Raw genomic sequence first — 27,340 nt, 5'->3', positions numbered from 1 at the left:
CTACCACAGATATACTTGTACCTTCATATGTCTGTAATTTTTTTTCTCTAACTCCTACTTACATGTAATTTCTCCTAATTATAAACCATTTACTAACATTATTCATCAAAAGAATTTGAGTTTTCTCCGGGTAGAGAAAAGTTCATCTTGGTTCAATTGAGCTTATATATCTTATCATGAGTCTTATTTTGATAATTTAAATTATTTAATTTATAGACTTTTGTATTTAGAAAAAAAAAAATTAATGTATTATTTATTTATTAAATAGTTTTTAGGCCAAATCTAATAAGTTATATAGCTTAATTATCGAATTAATTTGACTATTTTTATGAACGATCTACCATTTACAAAACAAATCATTTAAACTATCGAATTGTTGTGATCTATGTTGGATTTTATGAACCCAACTGGAGTGAATTGGATTTCTTTCAAATCGGACTTCTCATCCGATGATATGGATAAAAAATAGTTTATTTGATTGACTTGTGTACCTGAATTTATAGGAGAAAAAAAATGTTTGGAATTGAGTTAGAAAGCGAAATATAAAATTTATTTTAGTTTCATAGGATACCATGTGTTTTAGGCCTTGTTTGGTATATATTAAAAATGTTAAAAAGTTAAAAAGCCACTATCTTATTTAGACCATCTCTAACGGTAAACTAAATTTGGCATCAGATTTAAATTTTGGTGAAAAAGTCACTTTTTTGTGCTCCAACAGTTTCACTAAATTAGTATCAAAATGAGAATTTAACAAAAAAATCATCAAACTGAGAACAAGCTACAGATTTGACCAAATTATTGTGCGTGACCGTTGGAGGAGGTAAACCAGTCAACCAGTCGGTTGACCAACTGGTCGACTGGTTTCCTTTCAAATAGGTAGGTTCAAACCGGTCAAAAAATGTTCAAACATGTAAAAATAAAAAAATAAAAAAAAATTGCCCTTACTGGTCGACCAACCGGTCGACCACTTCCTCAATTTTGCTTTGATGCCCACCGTTGGAAGAAGAAGTATCAAATTGAGAAAATAACCTATTTTTTACTCAAATTTGATGAAAAAAAAGTGAATGGTTGGAGATGCTCTTAAGTCACATCATCTTATTTAAGTTACATTATTTTTCCATCACATCACTTCAAACCCAACCCATATTTCATAAAAAATTAAAAAATACACTTATTTAGAACATCCCAAACCACGTCTTAATGTTAAAATTTTAAAATTCATTACACAATCGGTTCACAGAGAGACAATCAGCAGGACAATGGGAAATAGGCAAAGCAATGGGCAACTTTTAGGTGTTTTTGGAAAGATGGGTTAAAAGTTGGTTTTTGAAATTTTTTAACTTTTTGATTTCTTTTTTTTGTGAGAGTGATAGTGAGTTAAAAGTGGAGAAGTGACTTTTAACTCACTTATCAAAATAGGCTTTTGCAAGTGCTATGTTTGGATTGAGTGATTTGAAGAGAAAAGAAAAGAAATGGAGTGATATGTATTTCTCTTATTTGTTTGGATAACCTAAGTAGAAAGAAATGGGAAAAAATGAAGAGAAATGGAGAGAAACTCATTTTTCTTATAAGTCTCATTTTCAATCTTTCAAAAAATGGAGAGATTGGGAGAGAAAAGAAACCACTATTTTCATAATACCAATCTTGTCCCTATAAAAATAAAAGAAATAAAATGATTGAAAATATAAAAAAGTTATTTTGGTAATATAACATAAAATAATTTCTTTTCTTTTCTCTTAATGAAACCTAACCAAAAAAGAATGAGAGAAATCACAATCATTTTTTTTCTTTTATTTCTTCCTTATCCAAACAAAAAGGAGAGAAATTACAATTATTTCTTTTCTTTTCTTTTCTCTTATTACTTAAATAATCATTTCTTTTCTTTCCTCTCCTAAATTTCCAAACATAGTGTAAGTGTACGGTGAAGTGCAACGACTCTCTCTAAAAATTTAATAAATACTAAAGCCTCTCTTGATTTGATGAAACTTTTACCTTTCACTTCATTCGTTTGTTTATTTTTTTAAATTCAATTTTTTTTGGTACAATTATTACACTTTTAAAAAAAATTGATTTTCCAAAATTACCCATTGATAATACATTTTTTTTGGATAATATCAATGTCATACTTTTTATGTTGTTTAATGAATTTAAAAGAATGACAAAATAGAAAATTTATATTATTTTTGTACTTGATTTTTGAAAAGGACTAATATTTTGAAATAATGAAAAATAGAATAAAGAATTAATATTTTGGAACAGAATGAGTATAAATTATTACATTATTTTCTCTACTTTTTTATATGTGTTATCGTAAAAAATTAAAAAATTATTAAAATAACTTTTTCTCCAATACAACATCAAACTATAAATTTTGATTCCAAAAGGTTGGAGACGCTCGTATTTTATTAAAGCCCCAAAACGAAGAGAAAGCTAAAATTTGAAAATGGCGGGATCTGTGGTTGCATTAGCGAGCGAACACATGGAGAAGCCGGTGACCGCCATTGCAGACCAGTGGGAGGTTGAGTACTCTCGATTCTTCAACTATCCTTCTCTCTCCTCCACTTTTCCCACTCTCATTCCTCTCCCCGACGTCCGAAGAGACCGCTTCAGAGGCACTTGGATCTCTTCATCTTCCACCGCATCTCTCAATATCACTGCCGATCACTCCAACTCCGATTTCATTCTCACCGTCAATTTCCTCGGTAAAATCCACGTGAGTCGAAGAACACTTCAGTGTACACTTGATTTTCTCCATTTTGTAGTTTTACGAATTGAAAAGTATTTTGATGATCCGATGCTTATAGAGTGTGATTAAACAGAGTTTGTAGATGAATTTGAAGTTCATTTTGGATTTGAATCAAGAGAAATTTTGATACGATTGTGCCTCCGTGAATTCCTTTTGATTCGCTCGTAACTTGTGTGTATTTGTTGCTGATCTGTTTATAGTTTTATTAATCAGAATCTCTAAATGTCCAGTTGTTTATGGAATTGGAATTGGAATTGTACAACCATACATTTTTTGACTTGTCTGTGAATTCAGGTGTCACATCCATCTTTTTAGGTATTTCTTCCTAGATTTCTATTGCTTAATTACTATATTGATTATGGTTTTGACCTATTGAGTAGCTGTATTGAAGTAGATGTAAGATATTGCTGTTTTGCTCTCTCTTTTTTTTTCATGTAATTTCTGGCTGGTTTCTAGAGGATTGCAAGGCAGGCTGTATTATTTTAAGGTGCCTTGCAAATTTTTTGTTTGGATTCACAAATTTGAACATTGTTATATTACTTGATGCCGTTGACGTATATGATGAATTGACATTCAGTACCTGGAAGTCTTAAATTAGGTCTTATTGTGTTTTTTTCTGAGGCAATTATGAACTTTGGGGGGATTTAGAGACCTTGAGAATGTTGAGTATCCTGTGAGTTTCATCTCATATTCTCTATAGCTTGCAAATTCTGCTTATAATTGGTATCATACCTTTTGGCATGTATTCAGTTGGTAGTTACGGTCATTTTCATTGTGATTGAATCAAGGTTTCTTCCCAACCAGTAATCTGTTTTGCTTCTATTTTATTTGATGTGCAGAACAAAGATATGAATTTTTTGGAACTCTAAAAATTTTTGGGGCGTATATTTGATATGTTGCAGGAGGAGCATTACATTTCCAAGCTGTATTTCTCCTGGCCTCACGTGTCATGCGTATCTGGATTTCCTTCTAGGGGTAGCAGAGTTGTTTTTGTAAGCTATAGAGATTCTTCAGGCCAGGCAAGCTGCTAAATACTCCTCAATATTCTGAATATATATACTTTATGTATGGTGGGTGCTTTTTCCTCATCTTCTGTTGCTTTTAGTGGATTGCTTCTCCAAAGGAAAACAAAAGAATTTAAGGTATACCGAAGCTAATTGAAGATATATTGAGTTGTTTTTGCTCAAATGGGGCATGCCACATTATATGGGGGATTGCGAAGTTGAAACCTGCAAAGAATCCCTATATTTTTTATTTCCTCATAATGTCTCCCTGGAAGTCACCCATATTGTTCAAAGTGATTGGAATAAGTAATTCTGCATTGACTCAAGTTAAACACTTATATGCTTCATTTGGTTCACTGGAATGAGTAGGAATGGAATGATCATTCCTTAGATTCTCATATGGAATGACCATTATCTTGAAATGATGAATGACGATTCAATTTGTAATGTATTTTGTTAGTCAATCAAACATGAGAATGAACATTTTAATGGAATAATCTTTTCATTATGTTTCATTCTAGTGAACCAAATGCTGCCTTAGTCTCAATGCATTAGTCTTCATGTCAGGAGAATTCAGGTCCCCTGGAATCTGCACACCGTTTACTACTTTGTTTTCTTTGACTAATCTGCTAGTGTTATTAATTATGTGGTCCTACGCACACTTTTAACAATGGATTATGTTAAACAATGCATTTTTTTGTTTAGTGCATGATTTTTGAAACTACTAATGAATGTTTCACTACTAAGGATTGTGTTAATGTCTTATTACATTCTTATTTGGGTAAGGAAAGCAATCTTCCAAGCTAAACAGATTTGTTCATTGAAGCAACTTCAAACCTAGTTACATGCTTTTTCCTTATTTCCAGATCCAGAAGTTTGCGTTGCGGTTTTCAACAACCTGTGAAATAGAAGCATTCATGAATGCTCTGAAGGTGCAATAGTCTCCAATGTACAATTGTATACCATCTTAATTAAAACTGGTCATGCCAATGGTGATCGTTGGCAGATTTCATTTGTTTGTAAATAACGTTGTGATGTTTTTTATTCTTTTGCTCAGGAGATTTTGGAGGATGTGAGGGACACTGGGCTTCCACGTAGCAACTTTGCATCCGAAATGTCATACCAATCCGATTTTGTTCCTTCTGATGAACCGTACAGGTGGTGATAAAGATTTTACTATTGCTCGACTGCATTCTTTCTTTTGCAGTAGATACGTGCTATCTAGAATAATTATAAAAACAATGATGAATAATATAGCCAAGAGAAACTTCGATTGAGATCTATATCATTTGCAGACCTAAGGAAGACTGGAGTGCGACAGCTACGATAGACTCATGTACCTATCAGATGCAGTCAAGCTCGAAATATGAAGGTGGTCAAAACTCAAATTGCCAGAATGCTGTACTAAATGGTGATATTGAAAGCATTTTTGCAGCATTCCCTCCTGGCTTCACGTCATTGATGATGAGCTGTCAACCTGTGGCCGAACAAGGTATATTGAGAACCTTCAATTGTGACACTGTAAGGTGTTTTCATTTCTGGGTCAAGGTTAATAACCATTTCCTTGATTTAAACTGCATATATAGCTATAGCACAGCCAACTGAACCTGAGGATAATGATCTTAGATATCAAATCACGGTAATGCATCATATACAGTGGTTTTATATTGTTTATGAATATGTTTTGGTCACCAGAATTCTAGAAGATGCGATGTGATGACTTTTTTATTTTTATTTATTTTTTGTTTGCAGAGATATTTGGGAGATAAATCCTTCCAAGGTATGCATTCTTATGAATTTGGAATATTATTCTTATGATAATATGCAGATATGCTCAAGATGCTAATTTGTAAGCCATTTTTTGTTGTAACAGATATATTGTGCAAAGTAGAGAAAGTTATGAATGAAATTGGAGATGATTTGCTGCTGTGACCGACCATATGCTGCTTTCACCCCATGAGCTGGACTTTTGCAACATCTAACCCTGAGAAGGGTTCACTAAATGTTCCTTTTGTCGTAACATACTCGGTACATAAATGAGCAATTTTTCCATATGATGCTGTTCACCGGAATTTCTTTCATAACACCACCATTTTGCTTTGTATTATGTTCAAACTTATTTGTTCAGTGTTATATCCATTACATGTTCCTCTTTTCTGACAGATTCTAGTAGCAATTGAAAAGAATTTATAAAAAAAAAGGTTTGAAATCATCAGAATAGAGGAAGGAAATAAAAAATGATCAACAACCTTGTCCACAACAACATTCCTGTTTGTTACCTGAATCAAGGAGGTACTGCCGTGATTGATGGCACAGTCTGTGGTAATTTTGAATAGCACTTTCTATTTAATTATTAAATTGGTTGGGGAGTATTATTGTTTGTTCAATATAAAAAAATGAGTGTTTTGTTGTATGATTTAAATTGTTTAAATTTTGAAATAATTTTTTTTCCCATTAAATATTTTTTTATGGTTGGTTATTGATTTATGTTATCATCTCAAATTGGACCATATGAATAGAATTTAGAAATTTTAGGGATTGAATAGATGAAATTGATAGTTTAGGGATGGATTAGAAAAAATAAGAATAATTTAGGGGATAAAAGTGAAATCAATCCCTTTTTTCTGTATTTAATTATATCGAGATTTACATGTGGAAATTATAAGAATGGATGATATTATAATATTTTCATTTATTCCAAATTACCCTTTCTATTCCTATCTAAAAAATAAATAAATTAAATTCAATGTATTTAGCTTGGTTTGGAAAGAAATTTTTTTAGTTTTTTTTGGCTAAAAATAGTATTAGAAGACAAAATAGGCTAATTAATAAGATAAAATGTTATATCAAATCTACAATTATTTATATGTTACCCATCCCCAAGCTGGTCCAGTGGTAAGGGCGTACATATGATTGTGTGGGTAAGGCGTACGGTTACGGGTTTGATTCCCTTTGGGATTAAACTTGGAATTTAAGTGGGAGCTGTGACGGTGGGTTGCTGTGATTGTTCTCCCGAGGATTAGTAGGACGGGTAAAAAACCAGAGCCTGAATACCTTGGTTATCAAAAAAAAAAAAAAAATATATAGGCCTTGTATGTTGAAAAAAAAAAAGAAAAAAGAAGATTAGAAGTACAAAACTATTTTTCTGTCTTTTGTTTGTTATTATCAAAATTAGGAAGGTGGAAGCTATGGTTACGCAATTTTACCAAAGCAATTATTCTGACTAGTTTATATTTTATTTGGACAAAGACTATTACTAGAGGAATAGTTCTATTGCCAGGGCAATAGCGGCTGTTCCAAAATAAAACTATAAAATATTAGAAATTTTGAAATTTTATTAAAAACTTTAATAAATGTTACTCACATATTAAAATTTTGGACAAATTACAAACATCCCCTCGAGGTTTGGTAAAAATACAAATTTCCTTTGAGGTTTGAAAAATTACAAATTACTCATTGAGGGTCAAATTTTCATAACAAATTAGGGCAAATTAGGAGGGAATCTGTATGAAAATAAAAACCTCAGGGAATAATTTGTTATGAAAATATAAACCTTAGGAGGCGGGATGTAATTTCTCAAACCTCAGGAAAAAATTTGTATTTTCACCAAACTTCAGGAGAGGTGTTTGTAATTTGCCCTAAAATTTTTAGTAAATGTCACCCACAGCCGATAAATTTCATGTGAGTCTCGCATTTATATATATATATATATATATATATATATATATATAAAGGGTAAATTTTATATACATTTCTCGAGGTTTGACTAAATTATAAATATCTCTTGAGGTTTTAGAAATTATATCTCGCTCTTTAAGATTTGTATTTTCATAATAATTTGTCTTCTGAGGTTTAAATTTCATAACAAATTACTTCCTAATTTATTTTGTAAATATAACATTTGAGAAAAAATTTATAATTTCTCAAACTTTATAGAGAATTTGTAATTTAGCCAAATCCAAAGGTATGTTATTTGCCCATATATAAAAGATCCAGCTGAATCTCACACATTTAATAAAAATTTTAATATCTCTACCACGGTTGTACTATTCTGCCAAAACCAGAATTGCTCTGGCAATTACAAACAAATACATGCATGTTAGCTTCTTCTCCACCCCCAAATCTCAGTTGACACCGCGACAATCAGATCAGAGGTAGCTCGTAAAATTCATTTCTCAATGGTTATAGCAACTCCATGGCTCGACAAGCCCCAAAATCTCTAGATTCAAACCCTACGATCTCGATTACCACCAGATCTCTTCAATCTTCCTAGACACTGCTTTGATCTCTGATCTCTCGCGATCGGAAGAAACCCTAGGATCGATGGCGGGGGCGGCCTCGGCGCTCTTCCTTCTGGACATCAAGGGCCGGGTTCTGGTGTGGCGCGACTACCGTGGCGATGTCTCTTCCGTTCAGGCCGAGCGATTCTTCACCAAGCTCATCGAGAAAGAGGTTTGTTCGAATCGTTAATCGCTCAAACTCTCTTGATTTTGATGCTTTTTTGAATGCTATGTATCACTTTTCATTTTCATTTTAATTTGATCTCCCAACTCCGAAGTCTAGTTTATTAATTGGAGTAGACACGTTTGATTTCTGAGAAAACCTAGGAAAATATGAGGAAGATCAGAAATAGTAATTGAATAATACTAGATGTACCAATTAATTTACTAATTAATATACTAACAGACGATAATTTTAGAGATTTTGATATTTGTAATTTGTATAACAGATATACTAACAGACGATAATTTTAGAGATTTTGATATTTGTAATTTGTATAACAGGTGGGGTTAATAATAATGGCACAACACTAATTAGTACACTAGTGTGCGTGCATGTAGCACCACTGATAATAATAATACGAGAAGCTCAATTAAATGATCCCATATGGTTGATTTGAATGAAGTTTGAATTCAATTTTTACGATGGTTGGTTCGAATGATTAATGGCTCAAATTCGCTTGATTTTGATGCTTTGTAAATGTTATTTATCAACTTTCCATTTTCCTTTAATTTGATCTCCAACTCCATAGTTGAGTTGGTTAATTGAAGTGGATGCGTTTGATTGCGGAGAGAATGGAGCAAAATACGAGGAAGGTTAGAAAAAATACGAGAAGCATCAATTAAATGATGCCATCTCATTGATTTGAATGAAAACTGATTTCAATTCGGACAATGGTCGGTTAGAATTGTTTATGGTTCAAATTTGCTTGATTTTGATGCTTTGTGAATGTTTTGTATGACCCCCCCCCCCCCCCCCCCCCCTTTTTTTTTCATTTAGTTTGATCTTCAATTTCAAAATCAAGTTGATTAATTGGGGCAGACGCATTTGATTTCTAGAAAACCGACAAAAATACGGGGAAGATCAGTAAAAAATATGGAAAGCTCAATTAAATGATGCCATATGGTTGATTTGAATGAGAACTGAGTTCAATTCGGACAATTCATAGTAGTGTTTGGTAGAATTTTAGAATTATGATTTGAGAATAGAGTTTTATTTGAGTTTGTGAGTTTTGAAATAAAAAAAATTGTTTGGTTATGAGTTTTGAAAAGACTTATTGAATTTTTGATATGATATATGAAATGAGAAAAGTTGTTTGGTTATAAATTTTGAAAATAATTTTCAAAACTTAATTCAAAAACTTATAACTCATAATAAAAAATACAACTCAAAACACTATTGGAAACTCTATTTAAAACTCATAATCAAACTATTTTTAAAATTCAAAAAAAAAAAAATTTTTACATTTAAAAAAGATCAAAAACAAATATATATATATTTCTAAATAACAGGTGGCGATTGGCGATTGCAAAAAAAATAAATATATATATATATGTTGTTCCGCTCAATTGGCTGAACGTCCGGGAGGATGATCAGGTAGATCCAAAATTCAAAAACTCCTCTGCTTTTCAGAATGGAGAAGACGAAAGAGAGAGAGTATGGACGAATTTGCCAAACGTGAAGGAGAAATATATTTTGAAATGTGTAGTGGAATCACATTTTCAAAATTCCATCCAAACCGTACATGCAAACGGAGGGGTGGAATTATGATTAGAAAATATAACCAAACACAGCCTATAGTTTTTTAGTTAGCTTTTTTAGTACAATTTCTGATGATGGTGTTCTGTTTTTTCTTAATTGTATGTATTTGGTTGACAGGGTGATGCGGGGTCTCAAGATCCAGTTGGGTATGATGATGGTGTCACCTACATGTTTGTACAGCACAACAATGTCTATTTGATGACTGCATCAAGACAGAACTGTAATGCTGCTAGTCTTCTTCTCTTTCTACACCGCGTAGTTGATGTAAGCACCTATTGGTAATTAAAGCTTTATGCTTTGACTAATGACGTCTGTGCTTGATTCATCCTTGTGGTAAATTTAATTATCTGTGTTTTGTTTTACTAAATGAATTTTTTGGTTGGTAGGTCTTTAAGCATTATTTTGAAGAGTTAGAAGAGGAATCCCTTAGAGATAATTTTGTTGTAGTGGTAAGTCAATTCGTCAATCCTTTTTTATGAACAAGGTCCTTTGATCTGATAGTGATAAATTTTAATAATAATTGATTGGAAGAAGTTCTACTGATGCCTTTGCATTTGGCAGTATGAACTACTTGATGAGATGATGGACTTTGGCTATCCTCAGTACACTGAAGCAAAGATTCTTAGTGAATTTATTAAGACCAATGCCTATAGGATGGAAGTTGCACAGAGGCCACCTATGGCTGTAACAAATGCTGTGTCTTGGCGCAGTGAAGGCATACAATATAAGAAGAATGAAGTAGGTGTACTCTTGTGAGATTAAATTATTAAATATTTTAATGCCACTGGATTATTAACTTGTTTTTCCTGCTCAGGTATTCTTGGATGTTGTGGAGAGTGTTAATATACTTGTCAACAGCAATGGCCAAATAATTAGGTCAGATGTTGTTGGTGCATTAAAGATGCGAACTTACTTAAGGTATGTTGTCCAGACTGCTGGCAATATTTGTTTAGATTATTCAGTGGTTAGGCAAGGACATCCCAAACTTCCTTATACCTTTTAATCATCCATTTTTAAAATTGTGATCCGTACATTGACATTCGGCTTAACAATTTGTGTGCATGTGAAATTTGTAAGAACTTGAGATGATAACAATTTTATAGCCGTAGTGAATTTGCATCCAGAATCTGCACACCCGAGCAAGAATATCCAGGGTTCCTATCTATTTTATTTGAGGGCTGTTATACATCACAAATGCAAGACTGAGTATGAACCCAAAAAAGAAAAAGAAAAGAAATAATAAAAATACTAATAAAAATAAGAAGAGGAAAATTGAACAAATTTGGGAACTTAATTTATTTTATGTAAACAAATTTCCAATCTTCATATGCATGTGGATTTATGTGCTTGTCTATTTGGACACTTCAAATTTTTTTTTAACTCTGCATGGCTTGTGCTTATGATGTGTGTTTGATTGAAAAAATTGGGATTGTACATTGCTTGAGATAAAAGCAGTGGTTTGCATTTCCAAAATTTTCATCCTCATTGAGTTCACTACTCTGGATGACTATCTGGAGACTATAAGAAATTGCTTCATGTTTTGCAGTGGTATGCCTGAATGTAAGCTTGGGCTAAATGACAGAGTGTTGTTGGAAGCGCAAGGGAGATCAACAAAGGGAAAAGCCATTGATTTGGATGACATCAAGTTTCATCAGTATGCAGCTTAATTCTCTGGTTTATTTTTATTTTGGTTGGTCAGGATCAGATCAGGAAATTTGTATTGGATACAAATACTAATCCGTCTATTCCATTCTGAGATTGGATTGTAATCTTCTTTCTCTTTAATTCTCGCTCTTCCTGCTGCATGCTCCAGAGCTAATACCCAATTTGTTTTAGGTGTGTGCGTTTGGCACGTTTTGAAAATGATCGGACAATATCTTTTATACCTCCTGATGGATCTTTTGATCTCATGACATATAGACTCAGTACTCAGGTTTTCACCTCATGGTTTAGAAATTTCTCTTAAAAAAAAAAGAAGAAAAAGCAATAAGGTAATCATTGAGATTTATTATGTGCTTTCAGGTAAAGCCTCTGATATGGGTGGAAGCTCAAATTGAAAGGCATTCTAGAAGTCGTATGGAGATTGTGGTGAAAGCACGTAGCCAATATAAGGAGCGTAGGTATGGTTGAAGTTTTAATGCTCACTGGTGTCTCTCCTCCAGTTAACTCCATTGCTTGGGGTATTTGAATGTTGGATCTTTACCTTCAAAATTTTCTTAACTAACTTTTGAATTGATTCGATGTTACAGCACTGCTACTAATGTTGAGATTGAGTTGCCTGTTCCAGCTGATGCTACTAATCCTAATATTCGGACATCAATGGGATCTGCTTCATATGCACCGGAAAATGATGCTTTGCTCTGGAAAATAAAATCTTTTCCTGGTGGTAAGGTTAGAGTTTACAACAAATTCTTCTCATGCATTGTTTATTACTATTTTTCTGTACGTGACTATTGATTATGGGTGCTTTAGTATGTTTTTCATGTGCATTCACAATTTGGACACTTTATTTATTTATTACTATATATAAATTAATCTGTTTTCAAATTCAAATGTTCAGGAATATATGCTTAGAGCAGAGCTTACTCTTCCCAGTATAGTAGCTGAAGAAGCTGCTCCTGAGAGAAAAGCTCCTATACGGGTGAAGTTTGAGATACCATATTTTACAGTTTCCGGAATACAGGTTTGCCCTCACGAACTCAATTTGCTTTCTCTATTGAATAGAAATCCTGATATTATTGTGTTGCGTCTATTGACATCTTCACCTGGTAAATTACACGGTCTCTCTCTGTCTCTCTCTCTCGGGTGTAATATAGCTTCTTCTCTTGCAAGTTGATTGGGGAAATGGCTTTAACTGTTTAACAATGATGTAATTCTGCTGTGTTTTGTTCTTCTCGATGTTTCTGTAGTCCTGTTTGAATTTGACAACCGCAGTGAGATAAATTTCTACTATACTATATTTACGTAAATGTTTGGGTTTTGTAGGTTCGTTACCTAAAGATAATTGAGAAAAGTGGATACCAGGCTCTTCCATGGGTGAGGTACATTACAATGGCGGGCGAGTATGAATTGAGACTTGTGTGAAAGCCACTTCCATCTGTTGGTCTTCTCACTCCTAACAAAGTTGTTTCTGGGCTTGGATGATTCTTACTTTGTGGCCAAAAGGTGCAAAATCTTTGTTCTCAGCCGTTTTTGTTTGTTAACATCGTTGTTGTTAATCAACGGGATGTTTGCAAAAGTTAATGTTCACTGGGGAAGTTCATTTGCACACTTTTGAAAATTAAGATAATTTTTTCCTTTTTTTTTTTTTTTCCTTTGAATTGAATTTTGCTTGTAATATTTTTATTGTTGATCTTGTTAACACCATTGTTGTTTATCAACCAGAGGCTTGTAAAAGTTGATGTTCACTGGTTAAATTAAGATCATTTTTTTGAATTAAATATTTACTTGTTATATTATTATTGTTGTTAAGTGGAGGCTGTGATTGCTCCCCTGAGGATTAGTCGGTGGACGCAGTCTAGCGGTAGAAGCCGGAAACCTCAGTTTCAAAAAAAAGAAAGAAAGTGGAGGCTAGGTACTTGCTATGCATGAAGTTCTTGTTTTTCGGTTACATGAACAAATTTAAAGGTGAGATTGTGAGAACCATTGAGGACTCATGATGGACTAACTCATAATAAATTAGGGTTCTGAGGATCAATTTTATCTCTGAAAAAAAATTTCAGTGTTTGTTTCATTTTTTGTGCCCATTTATCTCCCATTCAATTTTTTATATCCCAAAGATGGAATAACTTAGGATAATTCTATTTACACGCTACAAAACCTCTCAGTGTGCACCATTTTCATAATTTTTTTTTATTACACTTGTATGCCCTTATCAAATTACCATTTTGAACATAATTCTAAACACTAGACTCTTTTGGACACCACTACATACCACCAGTCTTCGCCCTGCTTTCACTTTCGGTCACCATCATTGAAACCCAGCCACCATTGCAACCCTTACAACCTCCTTACCTCGCTGATGACCCCTTTCCTCTCTGCAAACCCTTCTCCTTCCCCCAACCAGAGAACAACTTGGTCCCTACCTTAGCCATGGCTTGTTTTTCTTTATCACACATGGCTTGTTTTTCTTTATCACACAGAGAGAGAGAGAGAGAGAGAGAGAGAGAGAGAGAACTCCTAGGGTTTTCAAATCTAGATCTAGGGTTTGCAGGAGTCTGATCATGCGAACCAGATTCTAAGCTCTGATCTAGGATTTCAAGATATGATTCGAAGCTTCACTGTTGTAGTTGCCATCGATGGGTTGGAGAAGATTGCTGTAGAGGGAAGGTTGTGGTGGTGAGGATGGGTTTTGTAGTTTTTAGAGAGAGAAAAGAAAAAGGAGATGAGATGGGATGAAAGGTTGCAGTAGCGATAGCGGGGAGGTAGAAGGAGGAAGGTGGTGGAAAAGGGTTTGGGAGTGAGGTTGGCAATAGTGAGGCAGGAGTGATGGATGGAGGAGTGAAGAAGAGATTCACTGGAGGAAGAGAAGGTGTCGACCGGCGGCGCGTGGCAGCGACTAGGGTTGGTGGGATGGTTAAAGCAGATGAAGATATTTTAAGTATATTTGAAAATGGATAGTGTGCATTGAGCAAAAATAATAAAGTCAAAATTGTGTTTGATGTACATTAAGTAGTGTGTAATGAAATTATGTGTGGCTTATAAATAAAATCACCCGATAACTTATTCTAAAATAAAGTTATTACTAGGGGTTATTTGGAATGACTTAAATAGGTGTATTTTTTGTCTTTTTATGAAAAGATGTACAAAAAAATAGAAAGATGATGTGATGAAAAAAAGATAAAAAGATAGATTATTTTGATATTGTCAAACTTGGCCTTAAAATACTTTTTTCAGGATAAATCATCTCAAGATAACTTACTAACTTACTATCTCACCTATGTGAGCCAACTAAACATGGCCACAAGCCAAGATCACGTTAAGTAGTCACAATGTTTGATAATTAGTTTTTTTTTTTTTTTTTTTTTTCAATTGTCTCAAATGACTTTTTTTTTTTAAAATTTTTTTATCAAACTTTTTTATTTTTATTTTTCTGATTCATCTAAAAGTTAAAAAAATCTAAAAAGTTAAAAACAAAAAAAAGAATACAAATTTCAAAATTTCAAAACAGGTCAACAAAAGTAGAAAGTAGATAGTGTTTTTTTCACATTTTTTTGTTTTGAGTGTATATATATATATATATTAATTTCTTACTTATCTAGTCGAATGGATTGACGTTCAAAGTTTTTCAAAAAATTAACTAAAAAAATGTATATAAAAAGAACACTAAAAAAATTAGTTCCAAACAAACAACGTATAAAAAAATTAAAAATTAAAAAAAAAGAAAAAGTATAGCTCTATGCCAAATCATTGAACATTGGAAAGACCAAATGGGTCTCATCTAAGCTTCGCCTCTGATCTCTCTCACAAAGCTAGAACTCTAGAAGCTGGTTTCCTCCAAATACAAAAAAAGGAAGAACTTTACATTCTCACTAAACTAGATTTTTATTTTTATTTTTATATATACCAAAAATAAGGGAACAAAACAATTAAAAGAAAAAAAAAGAAAGTACAGAGAATAACAGCTTTCTTCCTTTCTCTACTCTCCATCTCTTTTCAATTTTTTTTTTAGCTGTAATGTATCATTGAGAGCACCAAATACTAATGCTCAGCTTGATTCGGTAGCGTTGGTGGAGTCTTCCTAAATGCATGCTTTCTACATCGTTCAAAAATGCTGTCGTATATCAAATCGAATTGTACACCTGCTCTTTCCCGGTTCACAATAAAAAGAATGTGATCGCCTTCCACAATCTTGTAGTACCTACACTCAAAAAAGTATGATCTTCATTAGCATACAAAATTGGCGTTTTTATTTTTTGGAAAACACAGATCAAGTTGCACTCCATTCCATTTCCACCTCAGATGTTACCAGTTCATTTGAAGCTCTCTCAAAATTTGATTTTTTCCAATCCATTTTCCACTTCTTGTAAATAATTTTATGGTACAATCGAAAAAGATTCAAATGGATTTCTTTTGGTTTCGAAGTTTCAACCACTACCCACAATGGCCAAAACCTTAGAAGCAATTTCATGTTTTGACAGAGAAATGAACATGTTGCCAAAATAAAGCCGCCAAACTTTTCGCTAGAAAAAAAATTGAATTTTTATATAGAAACAAAAAGTAAGTTAAATTGATCAAAATTTTGAGTTGGCTCCACATTTGATCTCAAAAGTTCAATTTTTTGGAAGGCAGGTAGATTCTATGTTAGGTTATATATATATATATATGTATATTTGTATATTTCCCCTTATGTTGATGTATTTCTTTCATATCATTCGATTGACAAAATTCACTAACCAAAAAAAAAGGTTCACCGAAAATTAAATATATGCCATAATGATATGTATGATTGATTGAACGTCTTGGTAGGGTAAGTGTATAGACAAATGATAGTTAGAAGCGTAACTAACCAGATGCCCGGTTGCATGGGCTGGCAATCTGAGTCCTTCACAACAAGCTGGCTTGGGTGTTCAACTGGCAGACGAGGGTGTGTCATGGATATGGTGTTGAGTGCTCCATCATTGTCCCACCAATCTTCATCCCTGCAAGTGTATTTACATGAAGCATATGTCATGACAGAGTGCCCTCAAGACAATATGACACGGATTGTCTCTAAAATAGCAGTTAAAATCAGAGCAAATCCCCAAGATTTTTCAAAAACACCCGCAAAATCAGAATGCAATTTTGAAATATGTCTCAAAATGGTTAGCGAAGTCCAAACATGATTGTAAACTTCATACGAGTAAAGTAAAAGTTTGATCAAATTTTCAAATGGCTGCTTTAGTTCTATACTAGAAGTGGAAGTACTCAAAATTTCATTGAAACATGAAGCTTAAGCACATCAAAGAAAAGCCATAAAGACATGTTTACCAACATGAGTCAATGGAACAATAGGTATGCAAAGAAAACAGACCTATAGCCTTTGTAAGGTGGCTTGGTATCTTGAGGAAGACGCCACTGGCTCATCTGCAAAACTCTTAAAAAAAGCAGAGGGTGTATTCCGGGTATGCTAGAAGGAACTGTGACACCCATGATTTTCTTAGTTCGCTTCGTAGCATAGCTGAAATAGTATGTATTGGGGAAGGTTTGTAGATGGCTGTTCAATCTCATCGACCCTTGAATAGTAAGATCTGGAAGGATCCAATCTCCCGAAGCAAATGGACCTGAATTTCCCAGTAGGCAATCGACAAAACCCCGAACACCTCTTTTCTTCCAAGACATGTTGAAGTGATCGAACCCAAAATTGTAATAGTTCTTTAGCCAGGGAACGCCTAACCAATCATAAACTATTACCCCAAGGCGGCACAGTTGAAGCAAAGAAATAGGTTTCAAGGACCTCCCATCTTCTGGCCTGTAACACATTATAATCACATTGACAAAAGAATTTGATTCAAGATTGCGATAAAAATGGCTGGTTTGTCAAAATCTCCAAGTAACAAATTCAAAAGATTAAAAGAAATTATTTGTAATTAGATTTCTTATATGCATCAACTTCAATTGAAACCATATCAATTCTAGAATCTTCTTGCATAATCTAAAGTTATTACAATCCCTATTTTTTGACGGTCCAAGCATTGCATCGATTAGATTGAAATTTACTGTACTTCTAAATTTCAATGATCATTGCAATGCAAAAAAATATTTGTACTCTAATCTCTGAGTTAGAACTTACTGCATCCCATCCAAATAGGTTCTGGTAGTTCCATTGAAAGCTCCAGATAATGATGTTACGCTTAATACCCAATTCTCGGAAGTGTTCTCATGCCCACTGAAAGCCTGAAATTATTTACCAACTACTATTTAAAAACATACAAGGTGATTAATTGCTTCTGTTTTGACAGATTATATATCAAACCTAACCTTATCAGCGAGCATTTGCTGCAAAACCCGAACAACCTGTGCTCCAGCCGAATGCCCCACAAAGTGAATTGGGTGATCCTCATCCCATTCCGGGTAGTGCCCTACAACATCCCAATTGTATCAAACAACGCAATACATAAATATAACTAATGGTGGTAAATCTGTGGCTAAACCTTCTACCTTGTTCATAAATTCTTCCAAACCGGGAGTGCCCACAAGCCTTGCTGTGTTCTTCACCATAATCAACTTGCCCGCCTTTCAAATAGTAGAACAATTCGCGAGCCCTGAAACCAAAACGGCCCTCAAATTTGAATAAAATAGATGAAGATGAAAATTTCGGGAAAAAAGGTCCAAAATGAACCTCAACCTAAGTATTTGTGCATAAAGAACCAACCTGTCATATATGCTAGTTAACGAACCTAAATCCGGCACAAAAACCCTTTCGTCTTTCTTCTCTGCCCCTGCGAAATACGATAATCCCCCCAATCTCTGGAAACAGTGCAAAAATCAGAACACCAGTCTTCAGAAACTGGACCAAAAATCAATTTCAATGACAACCCAGAAACCAAAGTTGAAAATAACCTATTCAAGGTAACACAACATACCCCCTTTACACCATGATTAAAAAAAAAAAACTGAACCAAAAATCAATCTCAATAACAAACCAGAAACCAAATTTGAAAACAACCTATTCAAGGTAACATACCCAATTGCACTAGTCTTCAAAAGAATTGAACCAAAAATCAATCTGGATGACAACCCAGAAACCAAATTCGGAAACAAACTATACAAAACATACCCCTTTGCCGAATCCAAAGATACCATGGACCAACACAATGGGAGGCAAATCAGCAGCACTGGTTGACCCTTTGGGCTCTTCCTCTTTGACCCCAACATTCACATTTGACTTGAAAAGAGATTCATTCAAAGCCTGAGAAAGATCACCCGACACCGCGGTGCTGAATATGTAAAGCCCATAAAGCAAATGAACCAAAGAGCTCACAAACAACTCTGCTAAATGCAGGCCAGCCATCCACAACCTGGTCATCTTCTATATATATATATATGTATCTCTCTCTCTCTCTCTCTCTATGTATGTGTTTCACAGAAGAGCCTTCTCTTTCTCAGAAAACAGTGAAGGCTCTTCTGCATCAACCTCAAGATTTGAAAAGAATCAAAAACCCAAATCAAACCCTTCTAGAATCATAGAAGGGTAAGATTATTGAAAGTTTGAAAGCCAAACCCAACCTTTTCTTGTGTTTTTAGGCTTTGAAAATCATTTCCCACAATTTTCTCATTGCCCAACCTCACGAGTCATTAGAAAGTTGCCCCAACCAATCAGACCCTTTTACTGTTCATCATTTATTTCGCGTTTTTATATATAGATATATATATATATATATATATATATATATATATTAGTTATATTTTTTGTGTGGGACCGACTAACAAAATGCTTTAACGCGTGGGTGTAAATACTGCCATGAATTGTATGGACTCAAAATTTTGTGGGTCCAGCTTTAGGACATTTTTTATTTTTATCTATTTAAAAAATTCTAAGAAAACTCTAATTGAATAATTGTGTGGTGGTCGTGGAGATTAAATTTATTTAATGTGAAATTTATGTATTAAATAAATTAAAATTATAATATAATATTTTAAAATAATTTTTGTGCAGTTAAGTTTAAATTTATAATATTAGTATAAAAAGCATCCAAAAATGGGTGAGAAGCCTAAAAAGAATTCATAAATGGGTGAGAATTTTAGGTCATGTTTGGTGAGTGTCAAAAAAGTTATTTAAAAAGTTAAAAATTTATTATTATTTATTAAAAATTAAAAAATACGAATGTATAATTTTTAATTCTAATTTTTTCTTACACACACTAAGGCTTGGTTTGGGGTAAATAATACAAAAAGTCACTATCTTATTTAAGTCACATCATCTTATTTAAATCACATCACCTCTCTACTATATCACATCAAATCCAACCCAAACCCAACCTATATAAGCCAATAATTCAAAAAATACATTTTTTTAAAAATATCCCAAACCAACCCTAATTTTTCCTACACACTTATTTAAAGAGATTTTGGTGGACAATTCAGAACAAGGCCAACAGATGGCTAGGGATCAAAATTGAGTAGGGTTTGGTTTTGATGGAAAGGTATGTGATTCTAGATTATTCTATACATTTATTATAATGTGCTGGATGATAGCTGGAAGGTTCTTTTTATCAAGCCAACTCCCAACAGTCCCACCCTTATCTATCTTCTACCATATCCTTCCAATTTTGTATGAGTTTTAGTGATTTGAATTGTAATTAGTTTTGTTATCAAATCAATTGTAAAATTGAACATAAAATATACATAAATGACAATATTTATTTTTACAAAATTTTATTGTTCATATGCATTTTATGTTATATTTATTGATTTAGTATTTGATTAGTATAACAATGCCTCTCAAAAATACATTCAAGTCAATACACTATAAATGTGAGTCGAGCTTAGTGATGTGTTGAACTGGAAGATAAATTATTTAATTATGACATAAAGTTTAAATTTTAGCTAATTTTGTAGTTAATGATATTTAATTAATTTAATTTTTTTATATGAATTATTTTCTTAACAAATTATACAAAATAAATAATTTAAATTACTAAAGTGAGCCTAAAGTGGCCCTTATAAACCTAACAATACCTTTCTAGTTTGATCACCAACTAAAGATATGTCAATGAATTTTAAGATGTATTAAATGGCCTAGTTTGTTTTAAAGTTAATTTCAAATAAATTTCAATCACATCAATTACACACTTTAGTCGAAATTATTATTAGTATTATTGTTATTATTATTATCATTATTTTTTACAATTTTACAATGCACTGTCAAGTTGGTGTAATTTGACTTTGGAAGATTGCGTGGGTAGATCAATTTAGGCCTGAATTTGGCTTTGCGTTTTGATTAATAAAATAGTAATTAGCTTGATTGGGTCAAGCTGGTATAATTTGACTTGTTTGCGTATACAAGGGTTAAGAAAAGAGAGTTACAGGCCAGTACTTTAAACTTTTAAATTTGGTTTAATTCTTATGAGGTCTTAACTTAAACTAATTTAGCACATCTTCTAATTTAACTCGACATTCAGTTTACATGTAAAAATCGTTCAACCGTTCCACACACACTCTCTCTCTCTCTCTCTCCTCTCAACCAGTCACTGAAGACCACTTTAGACCTTTGAAAATATTTTTTTTAGCAATTTTTCATTTCCACCATGTCAATATCGCTATGTTGGCAACAAGAAAAAAAGAAAAAGAATAAGGATGAAGTAAATCAAGGAGGGGAATAAGGAGTCCTTATTAGAAAATAATTCTTCACATTTGTAGATCAACACAAAGATTCAAAGACAAATTTAGTAAAAGAATTTATAATTGATACATTCAATAATAATTGTATCACTATTTGTTTTTTTTTTTAAATTAAAAAAGAAAATATCGTCTTCATAATCACAAATCAACATAAGATTCAAAAACATATTTAGTGCTAAATTTATCACTGACTATTTGTTAAAAAATTACAAAAATAAAATCTCATCATCATCGTCAGAAATTAACATAAGATTGAAAGACATATTCAGTAATAAATTTAGCAGTGATAAACACATTCACTAATAAATTTCTCACTAGTTGTCTATTAAAAGATTACCTAAAAAAAAAAAAAAAAAAAAAAAAAAAAATCTCGTCATCATCGTCATAAATCAACACAAGATTCAAAGAAATATATCAATGATACATTTATTACTGATACAACAGATTTGGTTTAAGAGAAATAAAAAGAGAGAGAGAGAGTGAGGTGATAAATATAACATGAACAAAAATCAGTAATAAATTTATCATGTATTAATATCAAAATTCCAGCAGCAGCAGTCCACAACATATTAAACAAATCAGTGATAAATTTATTACTGAATTAAGTGATAAATTCATCAGATTAGTTCAACATGTTTTACAAATGTAGATCTTCACAAACACACTGTAGAAAGAGTCTCGATCTCATTGGCAACCATGTAAAGTACCAGATTGGCACCAAAGATGGTAGATCGGTATTGAAAACGACTAGATTTGAAGCTGTACAAGCACAAAATAATCTTCTCGTATAATCCTGTTGATCAAGTTTGCACTCCTCCAAACGTCGTCACTTTACTCCCTGAAAACACAAACGTGAGCTAGCCGGCGGGTGTGTGCTAGATATCTCTCCGATGCCTAAGTCAGCCAATAGACAATGGACAAATGCTCTGTGTATTTGAGAGTCAAGATTGTGATACCTGTATATAGGTCCTGCTATGAGCTTTTATAGATTTTGCCTGGCACAATCCTAGTAGGACTCTTATTCACCAATGTAGAATCCTCCTAGGAATCAAAAAGGTAATGCTCATCTTTCTACACCCCCCTCACTGCTTAACCAAGTGAGATGGTTTTACCACGGTAGCATGACAAAAGAACCGAGCTATCACTAACATTTGGACACACTCAGCTCGGCGCATTCATGAGTAATGCCTAGCTCGGTCCTTGTTCATCCACACCTCGGTCCAAAATACTTAAACCGAGCTAATTGCAGCCATTCTTGACCAAGCTTACAAGGTCCAGTCGCGAAGCCTATTTACCTCGGCCCATAGCTCGGCCTACTCTTTACCCGGTCCTAGCTCGGCCCAAACTTCACACAAATTACCCTCTCAATTGCCCCTTAATTCCATCTGCAGTGCATGATTTGGGATTATTCTTCTCCAGCCGAGCTAAAACGTCTATGCTGACCGAGCTGAAGCAAGTAATACCACCGAGCTCATCCTCTACCGAACTACCGATTTGCTCGGTCCAAAAACGTCTTATCAATTACTCTGCACGTCGTTCAATTTCTCAAGTGCGTCTAAATCGTTACCTATTCCTTTGGACACATGGCTTGCTCCCACTGGTCAAGTACAACTGACACAACCGTCTTCGTACTTTGAAAATTTTGAACAGTCCGCCTATTTTCGTGCTTTATACAAAAACCCTTACACTCCATTGTTCATCTTCTCTCATTCTTCGTGCTTCTGAGTTCTACCCTTGCTCCTGTACTCCCTTTGTGCTCGAAAACATTTGCTTCATTGCTGGTGGGTTATTGTCTTCAAGCCTTTTCATCTGTAAGTTACGTAATGCCTTTTTCTGATGTTCCTTTTTATCTATTTCTTCATTTTTGGTATTTTAATCTCCATATACATGCGTTTATATATACTGAAGTGTTGAGCAAATACCACAAACCCAAAACCTTACGCTCACACTCAAAAAAGCACACCAATTGGACTAAAAAAACATAATGTTTAATCCAGAGTTGTGCTGTAATCGAGCTAAATATTTGTTTAGGCAACTTTAGGCTTAAACATAATCGAACTGAGAAATCAGTTATAACTATGCATACCTATCTCCAATCGGGCTACGACCGAACTGAGAGCCTTCCTGTTCAATAACCGAGCTAGAAACTTGTGCCACAACCAAACTAAGAACGGATTGAAAACTCATTTAGCCGAACTAGGATTGCTTAGCCTGGTCCAATTATCTGGGTATAACACTTTATTGTCACTTTGCAGACTCAACTTGGTTGGCCAGGCACACCTTTGCACCTTGCCCCTAGACGGCTTTGTTTAACCAAGCCAACCAAAGCGTTAGATACGCCGAGCTAGGCTACTGTGAACAATTTTGTTATTATAAGTTATCATGGGTAAATACAGATTTCTCGTGGACTCCCTTGGGGCCATAGCTGAATTCCGGAGGGACTACCAAATTCCAGATGACGTTCACCTCTCCCTAGCCGAACTAGAAATAACCCCTTGGGGCAAACCAGGCTTCGTCCCGTTTACCGTGATATCCATTGTAGAAGCCGGTCTTTGATTTCCCGTTCAGCCACTCATTTGTGAATTTCTTAGGCAGAAAAAACTTTGCCCCATCCAGCTCTCCACAAATACATATAGGATAATAAATGGCATCGCCGAGCTAAACCGCTGGCTCGACCTCAACCTCAGATTGGCTAAGCTATTCCGTCAATACTCGCTCGGCTAAAATGATGACGGTTTGGTGTATTATTTAAGAGTAAGAAAAGGCCGAGAGAAAATAATTAAAAATATACCGGACAAAGACGTGATTGACGACGACTTTTTCTGGGTTTCTGGTAATTTTGAAGACCAGGAAGCCTAGATACTGGGCTACAATATCAACTGGAATAAAGGGACAGTCGGTATGAATACATCGGCTTAGTTGTCTGTTTTTTGCTGTTGTTTATAACTCTTCGCCGTACTAACCGTTGCCTTTTCTTTTTCCGCAGACTTGAACCAGCTAAAATTAAAATACCAATACGCCAATCAAGACGCTCTGCGTGCCGCACTTCGGTACCGTCACCGAAGTTGGTCCGAGCTACTTAACTTCGAACTGACCTACCGATACAGTGGAAAGAGGAAGGTCAGGGTAACTGACTTTCTTCTAGAACCATCTCCAGAGCCGGACCCAAACTTGCCATAAATCAACCTCATTTCCCTAATTGAAGAACAAGAAATGGCCAAGCGCCGAGCTGTTCGAGCCCTGATCACTGAACAAACCTCCACTCCAATTGTCGATGTTCAGACCGAGGTGCCACAAGCCCGTCAGACACATAAAGCAGTGGTAGCCCTCCCCACAGCCCGAGCTACGTCATCTCGGCCAAGCAAACGGCCGCGCACACAAAGCCTGAGAGATAAGGACGAGCCATCCCAAACCGAGCTCCAAGAAACAACAATCCCCCAAGGTCGCAACCGACCTAGCTCTTTAAACCCTCCCTCCCGCCAGTGTAGGCACCAAAAGCCACATTTAGGGGTTGAGCTATTACAGCCTTAGATTCTGTCAGTGTGACAACCCTCACCTATGATTAGCGTTAAATCGTGATTTAGCATGATAAGTAATTGATTAAAATGAAATCCTAAATTGATTACATGAGTGTGTTGTTTAGATTGCATTTCTATCTGTTTGAAATAGAAAAATCTGTTGATATTTTGATTTCAAATTGCGAATTGAAAGCCTTATCAGCAACCGATTCAGGATTTGACTTGTGTTATATGCTACTTAGGAATTATAAAATATTATGGTAAGTTTAATTGTAATTCGATTTGGGATGATTAAATTAAAATTTATAATGCTAATTAATTTAATTTAAGTTAAGTTAAATTACATGGTTGCCATTAGTAGGTCTTATAAGACCATTTGTCTTCATGCTTAATTGACACCATCATTTTACCATCTCATTGTATACAAACGAGAAAGAGAGGAGAGTAGGAGAGAATTGAATTCAATAAGTGTGTCGCTTGAAAACTTAAAGGAAATTGAAGAAACTTTGAAGAATTGTTCATTGCTTAAGAATTCGGCTTAAGTGAAGCTTGATTGAGTAGCCTAGGTAAGAGCTTAACCTTTTAATCTTCAAATGGAGCCATCTTGGACTTGTATATAAATGAAATAGGTGAATTCATGGGACAATTGAGCTAGAATCTAAGGAAGCTAAGTCAATCCATGCATGCATGTCCATATCTTTGAATTTCGAGATTGTTTTTATGAAAATTTCCACGTGCATGGTCATATTATGGTTGTACTCTAGAAATTCACCATGTTTTTGAGTTGAATCTTGCATTTGATCATGCTTTGAGGTAATGGAGTTCTGGAGAACTCATGCATGCCATGTTCTTGTAATGTTCATAAAGTTTTAGTTGAAATTTGGTACAATTGACACGCTTTTGAGCTTTGATTTTATGAAATGATCTTCAAAACATGTTGTGTCATGAGTTTCTAAGTATTTTCTAGAGAATTGACCCCAAAAGGATGAGTTTTAGCATATTAAATCCATGGTTTGAGCTTTGGGAGCAAATATGGAAAACCCAGAATTTGGCTTCCTCGCTCAAGCGAGGGATTCCACCCTCGAGCGACAGAATGCTGGCTCGAGCATAAATTATAAGCTCTCAGAATTTTTGCGTATGCAAAAGTACGCTCGAGCGACAAGACTTGCGCTCGAGCGAAGAACTGTGTCTCACACTCGAGCGAGCATCGAGCGAAGATTTTCAGCAACCAGTACTTTTCACATTTTTGCAGATCGCTCGAACGAAGGAGTCTACGCTTGAGCGACCGAGTACATTTTGCATGTCCGCTCAAGCGAAGGAAGCCACGCTCGAGCGAGACCCCTGTTTTCAGCAAGTTTTGAAAAATATTTTTAAGTTCATTTTTGCATCCTCATTCCATCCTAAGCACTCCTAGGCCATGTTTAAGGCATCATAATGAGGATAATGATTTAGAACCACACTAAAACAAGCAAGGGGCTAAGTTATTAATTCTGGGTGTGTAATTTGGTGTGTGTTCGTTCTGCAATTGTGTAGGTTTGGCATCCAAGGACGCTGATTAGCCTGCCTATAGCCCAGTAATCTGTGAGTAACAATGTTGTAAAGCTATGTTCAATTATAATTATTTTCTGAACGATTGACTGCATTGTTTTTCAAAATGACATTGTTTACCGAATGAATGTTTGTCCTATTTTATGAACTGTACTCGTGGCATCCATAGCAACTGACTATTACTGTTACTGTTACTACTACTATTACAGAGATCTCTGTCAGTTCTAATGTTTGGAACTACTACTGTTTACTGTTTTGATGGCCATCAACGCACTATTCGATCTATTTAGACCTACTGTACTGTTCTACTATTGAATGTACCACGCATGACTGCTATGGTTTCCAACTGAATGTTATGACTTGAAATATGAATCACTGATTGAATAACTGATCTACTGATGCAAATGACTGTTTTAATTACCGAAAAGGCATTCATTCTTAACCCCTTTACGTATTTGTTATTCACTGGGCTTTAGCTCACAGTTTATATATATATGTAGGTGGCCAAGCACCGGACCAGAGCTATAGGCGCCGACTTAGACTCATGTTTTGTCAAGCCAACCATTGTGCCTCATACCGAGGTTCTGAACCTGCACGAGTCAAGGCTGTTTTGGGGGTGTTTCAGATTCACCCTTTTTGTCCCTGTTAATATAAAGAATGTTTAAGACTTGATTGTACAGTTATGATGAGGGGATTAGGTCCCTAACCTGTATGCTACTTTGTACATGTATTTTTGGTATATGGCTATGAATGTGGTTTTGTCTATGAAAGTCTTTTCCATTCAGGTTTTCACCGCTCATTGGACATTTTCTTATTACTGTTTGGTTTCCGCCAGCCCCTCTATACTGTATTATTGTCATTGCTATTAATCAGGCCTTTGGTAATCACGGATTACTGACCGGTTACGATGCTAAACCCTTAGGGGCAGGTTTGGGTCGCGACAGTCAGCTTCGAGAAGGACCATCTATTGGCCTTCAACCTAGCAAAGAGTGTCTGTCTTCCTGCCGACATAGAGCGGCATAAGGGTTTGATCGAGCTGAAGGCTATTCGCTTGGCCTTCAAATCGATGATTCTGGTAAGCCCCAAAAATCCCCTCAAACTTTGAACATTTATTATGGTCCCAGTGCATTGGTTGTCTCCTAACCGCTCTAAACTATGCA

The 27,340-nt window shown here is 34.6% G+C and overlaps 3 protein-coding genes across 4 annotated transcripts; 2 read left to right on the top strand and 1 right to left on the bottom strand.

Annotated features, from left to right (window-relative positions):
• The first annotated feature begins 2,400 nt into the window (after window positions 1-2,400).
• On the top strand, window positions 2,401-5,905 carry LOC114311840 (poor homologous synapsis 1). The gene is made up of 8 exons (XM_028258011.2): window positions 2,401-2,713; window positions 3,649-3,765; window positions 4,617-4,682; window positions 4,808-4,908; window positions 5,046-5,242; window positions 5,337-5,389; window positions 5,503-5,530; window positions 5,624-5,905. Exons 1-8 carry the CDS (start codon window positions 2,444-2,446, stop codon window positions 5,680-5,682), a joined length of 891 nt encoding a protein of 296 aa, XP_028113812.2. The 5' UTR covers window positions 2,401-2,443; the 3' UTR covers window positions 5,683-5,905.
• A 1,843-nt stretch (window positions 5,906-7,748) lies between these two features.
• On the top strand, window positions 7,749-13,232 carry LOC114288881 (AP-1 complex subunit mu-2). Of its 2 annotated transcripts, XM_082871399.1 has the most exons (12): window positions 7,772-7,909; window positions 7,982-8,202; window positions 9,910-10,056; window positions 10,179-10,241; window positions 10,354-10,530; window positions 10,607-10,710; window positions 11,339-11,446; window positions 11,629-11,725; window positions 11,815-11,912; window positions 12,042-12,183; window positions 12,353-12,475; window positions 12,778-13,232. In XM_082871399.1, the coding sequence occupies exons 2-12, from the start codon at window positions 8,074-8,076 to the stop codon at window positions 12,874-12,876; spliced, it is 1,287 nt and encodes a 428-aa protein (XP_082727525.1). In that variant the 5' UTR covers window positions 7,772-7,909; window positions 7,982-8,073; the 3' UTR covers window positions 12,877-13,232. The 2 variants fall into 2 exon arrangements, with proteins under 2 accessions (XP_028088306.1, XP_082727525.1); XM_028232505.2 differs by having other exon boundaries at window positions 7,749-8,202.
• Window positions 13,233-15,317: 2,085 nt separating this feature from the next.
• LOC114288880 (uncharacterized) lies at window positions 15,318-19,134 on the bottom strand. Its single transcript, XM_082871398.1, has 8 exons — window positions 18,551-19,134; window positions 18,146-18,240; window positions 17,932-18,035; window positions 17,752-17,852; window positions 17,564-17,667; window positions 16,805-17,242; window positions 16,302-16,433; window positions 15,318-15,652 (listed from the first exon to the last, which is right to left on the bottom strand). The coding sequence occupies exons 1-8, from the start codon at window positions 18,797-18,799 to the stop codon at window positions 15,493-15,495; spliced, it is 1,383 nt and encodes a 460-aa protein (XP_082727524.1). The 5' UTR covers window positions 18,800-19,134; the 3' UTR covers window positions 15,318-15,492.
• Between the last annotated feature and the right edge of the window lie 8,206 nt (window positions 19,135-27,340).

Source organism: Camellia sinensis, chromosome 5 (assembly GCF_055761805.1).
Source record: "Camellia sinensis isolate YWXY chromosome 5, ASM5576180v1, whole genome shotgun sequence".
In the NCBI taxonomy this organism is placed as follows: domain Eukaryota; kingdom Viridiplantae; phylum Streptophyta; class Magnoliopsida; order Ericales; family Theaceae; genus Camellia; species Camellia sinensis.
Note: the sequence above shows the minus strand (reverse complement) of the source record. Positions and strands in the feature narration are given on the sequence as shown.

What these genes read in the sequence shown, in the direction of transcription:
- LOC114288880 (XM_082871398.1), bottom strand. Translation starts at nt 18,799, where the DNA reads ATGACCAGGTTGTGGATGGCTGGCCTGCATTTAGCAGAGTTGTTTGTG. An exon ending in TCTTTGGATTCGGCAAAGGG is followed by an intron (nt 18,241 to 18,550) that starts GTATGTTTTGTA and finishes CACTGTTTCCAG; the next exon opens with AGATTGGGGGGATTATCGTA. An exon ending in ACCTATTTGGATGGGATGCA is followed by an intron (nt 17,243 to 17,563) that starts GTAAGTTCTAAC and finishes AATGTGTTACAG; the next exon opens with GCCAGAAGATGGGAGGTCCT.
- LOC114311840 (XM_028258011.2), top strand. Translation starts at nt 2,444, where the DNA reads ATGGCGGGATCTGTGGTTGCATTAGCGAGCGAACACATGGAGAAGCCG. An exon ending in ATTTCCTCGGTAAAATCCAC is followed by an intron (nt 2,714 to 3,648) that starts GTGAGTCGAAGA and finishes GATATGTTGCAG; the next exon opens with GAGGAGCATTACATTTCCAA. An exon ending in ATAGAGATTCTTCAGGCCAG is followed by an intron (nt 3,766 to 4,616) that starts GCAAGCTGCTAA and finishes CCTTATTTCCAG; the next exon opens with ATCCAGAAGTTTGCGTTGCG.
- LOC114288881 (XM_028232505.2), top strand. Translation starts at nt 8,074, where the DNA reads ATGGCGGGGGCGGCCTCGGCGCTCTTCCTTCTGGACATCAAGGGCCGG. An exon ending in TTCTACACCGCGTAGTTGAT is followed by an intron (nt 10,057 to 10,178) that starts GTAAGCACCTAT and finishes TTTGGTTGGTAG; the next exon opens with GTCTTTAAGCATTATTTTGA. An exon ending in AATCTTTTCCTGGTGGTAAG is followed by an intron (nt 12,184 to 12,352) that starts GTTAGAGTTTAC and finishes TCAAATGTTCAG; the next exon opens with GAATATATGCTTAGAGCAGA.